The 12,673-nt window shown below is 37.6% G+C and overlaps 1 protein-coding gene across 1 annotated transcript in view; it reads right to left on the bottom strand.

Moving 5' to 3' along the window:
- Positions 1–2,023: 2,023 nt before the first annotated feature.
- LOC310641645 (carboxypeptidase B-like) overlaps positions 2,024–12,673 on the bottom strand; it is a gene marked incomplete at both ends in the record, with an annotated part of 28,259 nt that continues 17,609 nt past the window's right edge. The window contains 4 exons of the mRNA XM_083364882.1: positions 2,024–2,205; positions 3,117–3,201; positions 9,393–9,595; positions 12,582–12,672. Coding sequence (XP_083221008.1) covers positions 2,024–2,205; positions 3,117–3,201; positions 9,393–9,595; positions 12,582–12,672 — 561 coding nt within the window. The remainder of the gene's footprint in view (positions 2,206–3,116; positions 3,202–9,392; positions 9,596–12,581; position 12,673) is intronic.

Here is a 12,673-nt window from a genome sequence, read left to right on the forward strand (position 1 = left end):
TAAAAATGGATATAACTAACTAATGAATAAAATGGCTTCATAACATCAGCTGCTTTTGAACTGAAGCACAAACCTACAACATTAAACAGGTGTTGAATTATGTCATAAATAGGCATATATACTGATATTTCGACCCATGTTGGACAGTTTGGGAGAAATTCTATTGTCCATGTCCAGTTCACATGACTTGCTTTCTCTTTTTCATATATAGAGAAATATGTGGGAGAGACCAGTCTCCTACTGTCCTTTTAAAAGGGCTGTTGACCCTTATATGACACTTCAAAAAAATCTGCTCTATTTATCAGAACAGGGAGATTCAAAGAACTTCAGCAGTTATGGTTTACATTCCTTCTTGACTGTTTATCTACTTCTTTTTTTCTAGTCTGTCTGCTGCATCCTTAATGTCTTCATTCATTCTCTGATTCTTCCCTCATAAGTTTTGGTTTAACCAGTTGAATAACTGAGAAACACCAAACTTTGCACCATAAATTTTAGCATATGCACAATTATTTGGAAAATCACCTTTGCTGACTGCTTAATGTTTTGACTCAAAGCCTCCATATATCTTAACTTTTTAATTTTATTTTGTTATGCTGTCTTTTGATTGAATTTCATATCTCAAGAACATCTGAAATAGATAAGCCCAGAAAGAGGAAGGAATGACCAGCCGTTATTTCTATCTACTTCCAGATAGAACTATGTCAGTTGCATAAGAATCTGATTAGGGTCAACACAGAAGTCTGTTGTAATCTAGACAAGCTCTTGCACAAATTTCCAAAGTATGTTTCCCCCCCCTCCTGCAACAACCCTTTTGATTAGCCTTTCTGAGCTAGAGAGTTTTGACAATTGAACTCTATCATATGATGGGATGTGCTGGCTGAGAAAGACTCTTTTGTGCCATGCCATCCTGTTCTTGAGTGTGCTCCTCTCTGCAGGTTTAAGGAATTATGCCAAAAGGAAGGTGTAAGAAGGCCATTCCAGGACACAATGCCATTTACTATATTTATATTAGCAGTTAAATCAACCTTAACCTAAACCTGCTCCTGTATTCATGTACTCATCCACCTATGTCAATTTTAGCTTTCTCAGAACAATTATTATTATTTAAACAACAGCATACTAGGGAAGCTTTTGAAGAACCCAGAACAAGCTGAAGGCTAAAACATATGAAGAATGGTTGCAGGAATTGAGCATGTCTAGTCTAGTGAAGAGGGACGCAGTGGCTCAGTGGGTTAGGACGCTGAGCTTGTCGATCAGAAGGTCGGCAGTTTGGCAGGTCGAATCCCGAGTGCCGCATAACAGAGTGAGCGCCTGTTACTCGTCCCAGCTTCTGCCAACCTAGCAGTTCAAAAGCACGTAAACATGCAAGTAGAAAAATAGGGACCACTACGGTGGGAAGGTAACAGCGTTCCGTGCACCTTTGGCATCCAGTCATGCTGGCCACATGACCATGGAGATGTCCTCGGACAAGTGCTGGCTCTTCGGCTTTGAAATGGAGATGAGCACCGGCCCCTAGAGTCGGAAACAACTAGCACGCATGTGCGGGGGAACCTTTACCTTTACCTTTACCTTTAGTCTAGTGAAAAGAAAGACTAGGGGGAGACATGATAGCAGTGTTCCAATATGTGAGGGCCTCCTACAAAGACAAAGGAGATCAAACTATTTTCCAAAGCTCCAGAAGGCAAGACAAGAAACAATGGATGGAAAGTAACCAAGGAGACAAGCAACCTAGAACTAAGGAGAAATTTCCTAATGGTGAGAGCAATAAACCAATGGAGTTGCTTGCCTCCAGAAGTTGTGGGTGCTCCATCATTGGAGGTTTTAAAGAGAGCCAGTTATCTGAAATGGTATAGGACCTCCTGCTCCAGCTGGTGGTTGACTAGAAAACCTGCAAGGTCCCTTCCAACTCTATTATCCTCTGTTTTATATTTCTAAGTTATGGGAGGACGCAGAAAATTCAGAAAATGTACAAAAGCAAATGTGGATTAAATTTTATTTATTCAGTTTGGAAAGCAATTTTTTACTACAGAATAAGCATATTTTCAGCAATATATTTAACAGCAATCATAGTTTCTTCACAAGTTGGCTTTATCTGAGATTCAGGAAGAGCAAAACCATATCGGCCTTTGTCACGAAGTTCAAAGGTGAAGGAATATTTTATACCTTGGTCATAAGCCCAATCATCTGAGCCACCAGCAGCAGGATCTGTAAATAGTAAGGAATGGGAGGTAAATAGAAGCAGGTAAATAGAACTGATTTTCATAAATTTAATGTTTGGTATCAACTTGGCATCCTCTTGGATCTTCAGTAGCCATAATTTCCAGAACATATGTCTATGCTGGATGCCTACTATTCACCTGAAGAGTAAGACTGTATTTCTTCCAACATTATTATGCAGTGTATGAGACACACCAATGATTATATTTTCCACATTAATAGATAATTTTACCATGCTTGTTTCCTTTGTCTTTTTTTAATCAGTCATGGAATTTCATATTAAAGTTAATGAACTAAAACAGTATAGTTCTACTTGCTTTCATATGTATCATAGTCAAGACATTATATTATGAAAAATAGGATAAATCTTTTTTGTAATACCTCTGCAAATCACATATACCGTAGTCATACAGTACTCAAGAGTCCTGATGTTTGAAAAGTGGGAGAATTCCTGTGTATATACACTGTCTGTAATGTTCTAATTACAAGTTTTTATGAACAATAATCTAATCCAGACATGTCAAACACAAGGCCCTGGGGCCAGATCCGGCCCGCGAAGTGGTTTCATGTGGCCCCTGAAGCCATCCTGGAAACAGTGAGGGAATGGTCCCCGCTGCCTTGGCCCTGGCCCAGAGACCCTCCTTCTGCCAGAAACCCCCAGATCTGTCCCACTCCTGCCCAGGCCCCCATAGGCACCCTTGATGCCAATGATGTAGAGCTAGCCTTGTAGGCTATACGCACTTTAGCCACACCCACCAAGTAGGCCACGCCCACCCAGGCCACACCCACCCGGCCCCTCAAGGGCAACCACAATGCTGATGTGGCCCTCAGTGAAATTGAGTTTGACACCCCTGATCTAATCACTACCATAGTTGTATTGCTATTAGTATAATACTTACAAATTGTTGCAGCTCCTGGACCATATGTATATTCGGTGCCATACAGTACTTTTAGTTCTCGAATGGCTTCTTTAGCAATAGAATTCTTTAGAAAAAAGATAAATTGTGGTAGACATTCAGATGTTTTGCTCAGAGTGGAAGCCAAGATGGGAAGAAGACTTATATTTTGGGAACTAGGTATCGTATTTTTATTACCGTATTCAGCCCTTAATTCCAGAGCTTCAGAGAGAATGTCATACAATGAAGAAGCTTTGGCACTTCAAACATAAACTAATTAATTTTCATTTAGGTATTAGTTGCTTTGACAGAAAGTTTATCTCTGAAATTTTTATTGTCATGGCAATAACTATAATCCAAACAGGATATCAGCCATATTAATTAGTTATTTCCCATTGCAATAATAACTTGCAATCTAATATACAAATAGTCCTTGATTTACAACAGTTCATTTAGTGACTGTTCAAAGTTACAATCGCACTGAAAAAAGTTACTTATGACTGTTTTTCAACTAAACCAGATTGTTGGGGGCAACACGCTGATGTTGTAAATCACTCAGAGAGTGCTTGTAAAGCACTATGGAAAGGTAATAATAATAATAATAATATAAAGTTGGAAGGGACCTTGGAGGTCATCTAGTCCAACCCCCTGCTCAGGCAGGAAACCCTATACCATTTCAGGCAAATGGCTGTCCAGTCTCCTCTTAAAAACTTCCAGTGTCGGAGCATTCACCACTTCTGGAGGCAGGTTGTTCCACTGGTTAATTGTTCTAACTGTCAGGAAGTTTCTCCTTAGTTCTAGGTTGCTTCTCTCCTTGACTAGTTTCCATCCATTGCTTCTTGTCCTGCCTTCAGGTGCTTTGGAGAATAGCTTGACTCCCTCTTGTTTGTGGTAGCCCCTGAGATAAGTCTAAGTGCTATCGCTATTGCTAAAGTTAAGTATTTAAAATTTTGCATAACTACATTCATTAATTAACAGAGAAAGTTAGAGCAGGGAGGTTTTGGTGCCAGAAGAAAGCAATTAGGAATTTTTTTAGGTTTGGAAATTATTTCATCAGAATGGCCTGCATTTCTATAGAGAACTATGGATTTTATTTTTATATTTTTAAACTTATAACCAGTTTTTATCCCTCTATGAATTTAAAGCATTATTGTTAAAGTACAAGGAGAGTTAAATTTGTTTTGATTCATATTTGCTGCAACTGATGGACCATATAATGATCTAAACTGGAACCCAAGCCAAAGTCTGAGCACATTCTGAATCAAGCTTGCAATATTTTTGACAAAAAAGGAGGTGATTAAATATACAGAGGTTTTAAGTAACCCAATATAAATGTTAAGAGAATGAGGTAGGAAAATCTGATTACAAAGATAAGGGAGGCAATTTACTTTTAAAAAAAAATATACATGTAACATTGTGAAATAGAGGTTGATTTAGTACTTTTCAAGAAAAAAAGAGTAATATTATACTATCAGTTATGGGCAATATGGATATATGTATGCATTTTTGTGTGCATGATGGATGCAGTAAAATAACTTGTGAAAAAAACAGGGGAATGTATTTTTTATTAATCAAATTCTTCCTCCAAGAAGTCACCAGTGGTGAGATTCTAGCATGAATCTTGAGTTTCTTGTTCAGGGGATGTGTGTGTGCATGCATAGGTCTGTGGAATGTTATCTTTGTTTTTTATCCAATCAATAGGACTATTCTTTGGATTCTAGTCACTTTGCCAAAAATAATGTCATATATGTATGCATGCATAGGTTTGTTATATGTATACAATGTATGTATGAATGAAAGCATACTACAGTAGTATAATATGATTCATCATTCAGTTGAGAGCAACTGAAGATATATTGCAAATAGTATGAATTTTTGTTAGTTATTTCTTTTCTAAAGCAGCTGGCTCTTGGTGGAATTTACATTACACAAGTTATTCGTCTGCAATAAACAAGGATTACAGAAAGGGACACGATAATTAGTCAAGACAACTTTACTCAGTTTCTAATTTTTCCAGTGCTAAGTTCATTCCACTCTTTTTGCATCAACAGTACCCAAAATCTGTACTCAGTTGTATCTGCAATTTTCCTCTTTTTTGGGGGGGATTTTTGCAAATGCTGTCCCAAATTTAGTTTCCCTTAAATTTTATCTTTGTGTGTCTGTGTGTATATTTGCTCATTTTGTGTTAACATATGCTTTTCTTATTCATACTCCATTGCAACTTACTTCACAGAATTAAGAAAATATTAACTGAATCCCCAATTGGTTTGGAAAAAAACAAACTGAGTCAGGTTATATTATACCATGGAACCAAAGAAATAGTTTAAGAAGAAATATAACTAGTGGTGAGCATAGGCATTCACAGTGAGGAAATGGGGGGGAAATAAGAAAATGGAAATAAGGAATAAGGAAATAAGAAATAGATGTGTGACAAAGACTTGTGTTTTAATATACTTTTGTGCAATGTCACACATTTTATCACTTGGGCATGAACATGGTTAAGGATGGATGTTTATGTTTCTGGATTCCATTATTTAAAAATGCTGAATTAAGCCCAGGGATTTCATTTTTCCTTTAAAAAGTTATTCATGGGACCCCGAAACATGAAAAACTGTAATAAGTGATGTGAATCCAAATTGTACGTTTACAGGCTTTATTCAGGCCTTCGGAAAAACTCATGGAAAGTGTAAATAGGGAGAGAAGATGAAGACTTCATCACTCCATCTCCATTCATTCAATAAACATTTGTCAGTGTAACTCTCAGAAATATAAAGGTGCGAAACCAAGTTCTAAAAGATTAGTACAGAAGGGGATATTTTTAAAGAGACATGTCAGACTGTGGTTGGAGCACTTATTTTATCATACGTCTGCCAGTTTTCTTTATCATATTTCATGTTAGAACAGAAATGAAATAAGATAACATTCTGATAAAAAGCATTATCATTACAGGCTAATCTTAACTGATCTGGTTAAGAACATTATGGGAACAAAATCACCAAACATATTTCCTCTTTCCCATACTAAAGTTAGATCACTAAAATAACACAAATTCTATGAGAATCTGAATGCTGTTTAAACCAGGGACAAGAGAATTCTATTGTAATCTATCAATTTTATACTATTGGATTTCAGTTAAATATTGCTTTGTTAAATTAAAGGCAAAAGGAGGGACAAATGGATCTACCCTTTGAATAATACTTGTTAAAACATTGTGGTTTAAGGATAAAAATGTATATAATCTAGCATAACACCATCAAATAAAAATTGTCCAAAATGTCCAAAGCAAAACTATTAATCTGTTCTTACTTTCTCTCTCTGGCCCAAATCTTGATATTTCCACTTGGGAAATATTATGAATCTGTCTGAATTCACACAGTACATGACCATTCTGGCAACTGAAAATTAAAATCCTCTCAATTTTTGAAATTTGTCATAATGTATTTTAGTGTCAGATACTTTTACTTTTCAAATATTCCTAACGAAAGAACTAAAGAAATATTAAAATGTTCAAAAAAATTCTATTGTATAATGTTCTAAGGCACTTAGTTTAGGAATTATCTTGGACAAGGAATGCATATCTATTGTTATTCCTGTGCATCAACAAAGAAAGCAAAAATGATGTATTAAATGGCATTGTCAAGATTCCGACTGATGATAAATTACTATAATGCCAAAAGCAAACTACATTATGTTTAGTGTGTTGCATAATCCAATCTAGAATCTCATTCCCAACTAATAACCTTATATGTTCCTGGCCAAACCTCATTTTTGAACTGGAGATGAGCACTTCCCCCTAGGGTTGGCAATGACACGAGCAGAATAAAATCTACAGGTACTGCTTAACCTCCCTTTGCTAAAATCCGGTTCTTGAATCTGAATTTTATCTTTGGACTTTGATTTTGTTTGATACCTCACCTTCTTTCTTATTTTAACCATGTATGAAATCTGTTGTGTTTCTGCATTACTGTCGAACCAATGGTTGCTTCTTCAGCAGTTTAAATAGTCTATGCAGGTCAGCCTCACATAGAGTGTCTTGTCAGAGTTAGTAGTTAATTTTTGTCCCTTGACAGGAAAGTGGTTTTTGTCTATTGATATTAACTTTTAAAATTAAGTTAAAAATGAATATAACATAAAAGAAGAACTTCGTATGAAAAAATACTATTTGTTCAGAAGAAAAGGGAAACGAAATAAACTCTTTAGTACGTCTGTGATAGAAAATATACTCTCTGGCCATTTCTGGGTCAATGTTTAATTAGTTTGGGACTAATTAAGCAGTACATTATTTTGGAATTGACTTGCCTGTGTCTTCACTGCTATTTATTCCCTGCCTCCCCTTTGTTTTTAAACAAGGTGAGAATGTGTGGAGATACACTAGTAATAGGCAAAGAAAGTTATCTGAAAACAAAATTGAGAAATATATGCCTAGATAACCACTCCTGTTCTAAGAAAGTCGCAGCTAGTATTTTCCCAGTCATTCAAGATACATCCAAACACCTGTTGTAAATTTAAGACTAGTCCTTTATAGTCAAAGCAATCTGTCTTGATTGAAGTGAGAAGGAGACTTCATATCCCTTGGACCCTGGTTTAATGTTTCCATTTAATCATTCAAAGGAATAGAGGTATGGTGGGAAGAAGGCAAATTGCCTGTCTGGAAAAATAGAGAGGTGGCAACCTAAGCGTTATAAAAATTAAACTAAGGTGCTGAAAAGTTTGAGACAAGTTGGAAAGTGAGGGAGAGCATGGTTCACTGGACCTCAGCTAACAAGACTGTCCTCTATGAAAAGAAGACAAGTGAACTTTGTCCTTTAAATGAGCAAATTCGGTATAAGAAGGACATGGCTTTATTATTTATTTATTTATGATTGGGACTCAGGGTGGCTAACAACAATAAAACACAATAATACAAATGTTAAAAAAAGTTTAAACTAACAAGCCCTAGTGATAAAATATTAAAAACATTTTCTTTTTAAAAACCCCATCAGGTCATCCTGATGGAAAAGAAATGTTTTGAGGTCGCGACGAAAGGACCGGAGATCCAGGGCCATCCGAAGCTCAAGGGGAAGCTGATTCCACAGGGCTGGCGCTCCCACAGAGAAGGCCCTCCCCTTGGGGGTCGCCAGCCGACATTGTCTAGCTGACGGCACCCTGAGGAGGCCCTCCCTGTGTGAGCGCACCGGGCGATGGGAGGTCATTCCTGGCAGCAGACGGTCCTGCAAATATCCCGGGCCTAAGCCATGTAGGGCTTTATAGGTAAGAACCAGCATCTTAAATCTCACCTGGAGGGCAACCGGTAACCAATGCAGCTCACGCAGGAGGGGGTGTAATATGGGAGTATCGGGATACTCCCATATCACAACCCAAGCAGCCGCATTCTGCACCAGCTGGAGCCTCTGGGGGGGTCTTCAAGGGCAGCCCCATGTAGAGAGCATTGCAGTAATCTATACGGGAGGTAACGAGCGCATGAGTGACTGTACGTAGAGCATCTCAGTCCAGATAGGGGCACAACTGGTGCACCAGGCGAACCTGAGCAAAAGCCCCCCTGGCCACAACTCCTATATGATCTTCAAAACTGAGTTGTGTATCCAGGAGGATGCCTAAGTTGTGCGCCCTATCAATGGGAGGTAACACCTCTCCTCCCATAACCAAAGATGGAACCTCTTGGACTAAATGAGATGCCGGTACGTAGAGCCGCTCAGTCTTGGCTGGGTTGAGCTGGAGCCTGTTCTTCCCCATCCAGATTCATACCGCTTCCAGGCAGCGGGACATCACGTCGAGGGCATCACTGGGTTGGTTCGGGGTAGAGATGAAAAGCTGGGTATCATCAGCATATTGATGATACCTCACCCCGAAACCATGGATGATCTCACCCAGTGGCTTCATATAGATGTTGAACAGGAGGGGAGAGAGGACCAACTCCTGGGGCACCCCTCGGGCTTTGGGATATAACATAGTTGACATACAGATTTGAGGGTTAATGAATGAATTCTCTTCCTCTATATTCTGTAAAAAAAGTCCAAGTCTTAATTCTAATAGATTATGTTTCTTTCATAATTCATATAACTCAATTCATATACACCTTGTTTAATTAAAACAGTTTTTTAAAATTGCATTTTTTAACTCAAGGGGGCAGACATTTGTTCTAAGATGATTCAGCAATAGACAGGAAACAAATATATCGCAAAACTGAATCATCTCAAATTGCAGCCCAAGATAAATTATTTGCTGAAAGGTTCACAACTAATACAACTTTCAACTTTATCGTCACCGAATTCTACTTACCAGTTTTACATTGTTTGATGTTAGGTCATAAGTATAAGAGTATGGATAAAGGAGCATCTGGGAATAAGAATGAATGGTCAAGTAAGCCTTGATAGTTGAACGGTTTCTTCGAATGAAGTCAGCCAAAGCTTTGGTCTCCTTTTCTGATTCAGGTTTACTACCACAATAGGTTTCACTACAGGGATTTCTTGAAGCACCAACAGCTGAATGAAGTGGGCAGAAAAATTAGACATGATAGGTTGGTCTAAAAGGCAGAAAAAGTGTGCCTTAATGGCTTCCTATTGATTTTATGTTTTTTAATTTTCAGTTTTAACTTACTATGCAAGTATCATTGAGCCGGCTAATAACAGGATGAAACATTTGCATAGCATTTTAAAATTTTCAAAACCTTTTATATATCTGTTAGTCTATCAATGACTGGATTCACACATTATACTAAGTCATGGTTGTTTTAGCTATGAGTTGTTGCAAGCTATAATGGCTGGTTGTGAAGAGCATGCAAACAAATATTACAACTCAGTGTGAAGTAGATGGAAATAGATGGAGGAAGGGTGAGAGATAATGGTCTGCACAAGGACATGTCATGCTATCAAGGCAGAAGGAAGATTCAGACTGAGAATGACATGATCCTTTTAGCCACTATACATTATGCTAGGTCTCAAGTAATAGTATGACTGGTTACTTTTAAAAGTAGCTTTGAAAGTAATATTTTATCATGCTTTCCTGTTCACTACTTCATCACTCTGAATATCACCTCCACAATTTTCTTTCTCACAACCAAACATGCTTTCTTTCATCTACTTCTCCAATCAATCTCATTGTTCAAAACTATTTGGAAAAAACTGGCACTGAAGTAGTGCAGTTAACTAACTGTGCAATTAGTTTTTCAGAGATGACCAAATAGATGTAAGAAAATGGACGGAGGCTATTGTTATTACAAAATAATATCTCTGTGTGACAGGATACGTGAATTGTGAAGTGGGCTATATAAATTATGGGCTTACTTCCACTGAGACACCCAACTGTTTAGAGCACATTAAAAAGGGATTATATAGAGATACTAATATATATTCATTTAACCCATAAATGTGAGGGGCTATTTTGATCTAATCAAAATCCTGCTTCTGCACAGAAAGAGTTTGATATGTTCCCTAATTAGCATCTATATGCAATGAAAATGTGGACATTGAATGGAACACTACCCTGCATAATTCTGCATCTCCTCACACTGTCTGCTATAATTCACAATGTTTTTCAGTTTGTCTGACAAGCAATTCTTAGAAATAGGCATCTACTTTAGAGAAAAATTGGCTCAGTGGTTTAAAATATTTTATTCATTGATTTCTTCCCAGGAGAAAGAATTATATTCTCCAAGTTTTATTGTTGTTTAATGTTACCTATCATCATTGCTCTGACCTTATAGCTAAAAAAATGAGATTACATCTCTCTCTCTCTCTCTCTCTCCCTCTCTCCCTCCCTCCCTCCCTCTCTCTCTCTCTCTCTCTCTCTCTCTCTCTCTCTCTCTCTCTCTCTCTCTCTCTCTCTCTCTCTCTCTGAGGAAATTGGAGCCTGCCAGAGTAGATCATGTGCATTTAATCAGCTTGGTGCCCTTTGATGTCAAGATCACATAAAAACATTAATCTCAGGTTTTGGCCTACTTCCTGTTTAATATTTCTATAAGTTGCAAGATATGAAGATGGCAACAACTCTGGAGAGTGTCAGTTAGTGAAGCTGGCATACAGCATTGTGGAATATACTGCATATATTTTACCAGGCAGTATTTCTTGAGGCTGTGACAGTGATTTGAGGAAGATGTATTGAAATTCGTTGGAGTGCCTATAGTGCAGTGATTCCTTGGTATTCAACTGCTTTGAAACTCATCAAATTTAGTATTCAACTCATTTTGACATGAAAAATTTGCCCTGGTATTCATTGTTTGTTTGGTACTCGACACACAAGCTAGAACCTGTCAGTTTGGCTCCCTTGTGACTCACTACATTATTCCTTGTTTGGTACCCATCATTTTTGGTACTCATTGTGCCTCCTGAAACTAATTAATAATGGGTACTGAGGTACTATTGTACTACTTTTTGAATTTTTAAAGCAGCTATGTCTTGTTACAAGTTCAAGGCCACTTTGGAAACTGCTTCCAGCTCTCTCCACATGAGTGTAACTGCATAGTTATTTGGCTTTGTGAAGCTGTACCCAGCAGTTGTTTTTATAATTCCAAAAGCAGAAATTAGTATCTGCTCCTGTGCATTTTGAAGGAGCTCTCTTAAGGGATTTGCAAAGCTTATTTAACAAGACTTTACCCTAGGACAATATTTTTTGTGTTAATATATGCAAGTGAATATTTTATTTTGCTCTTCCACATCACTCCTAGTGTGAATATGCTTCATGTAAAAACTAACAAAAAATACTTTGCTCATTAGTTTCTAGAAATATGTTATTTATGTGGGAGGAGTCAGGCTAATTCAAAGTATATTGCACACAGCATTATATGGACTCAGATTTTATTTTATTTGTATATATGTATATTGTTCTCTGAAAAGAGGAAAGGTTTTTTTTTGCCTCTTGCTGACAGAGAGAAAAACCATGCAACTTATGTGGAATAGAGTTCAGTTCTAAACCACAAACTACTTCCTTCTTAGAGATGTTTAAAATTTCTCTACAATATATTTTAGTATTTCAGTATATTTCCAGAGAAGAATTTGATCTTATTTTCTTTGAAAACCTATGTCTGGACATTAAATTGGTCAAGTGTTGTTGGTGGAGCAGTGGGCTAATGCCTCCTTAAGTAACACCAGCTGCCTGCAATTAGTGCAGGTTCGAGTCCCACCAGGCTCAAGGTTGACTCAGCCTTCCATCCTTCCGAGGTAGGTAAAATGAGGACCCAGATTGTTGGGGGCAATAAGCTGACTTTGTAATAATGCCGCTTGGGGGGGGCGAAAGCCCTAATAAGCAGGCATATACATAGAATGAAGGCTACTGCTAAGCTTGTAAGCCGCCCTGAGTCTTCGGAGAAGGGCGGGATATAAATTAAAATAAAATAAAATAAAAATATTTTCGTAGCACTGCATTAAGAATTTTGAACTCAACTAGAGTTGATGTTTGTAAACTTTAAGAATTCATCATGATCAACATAGGATTGGAGCATAGATTTTCCTTCTTAGGGTACAGGATACTTACTGCACCATGCAGCATCAAAATTTCTGTTGGGATCAGTACCAATGCATGTACTACCAGCATTTACAGAACGAGTCTTCCTCCACATGCGACTC

Source organism: Vipera ursinii (genome assembly GCF_947247035.1).
Source record: "Vipera ursinii genome assembly, chromosome: 5".
NCBI lineage: Eukaryota > Metazoa > Chordata > Lepidosauria > Squamata > Viperidae > Vipera > Vipera ursinii.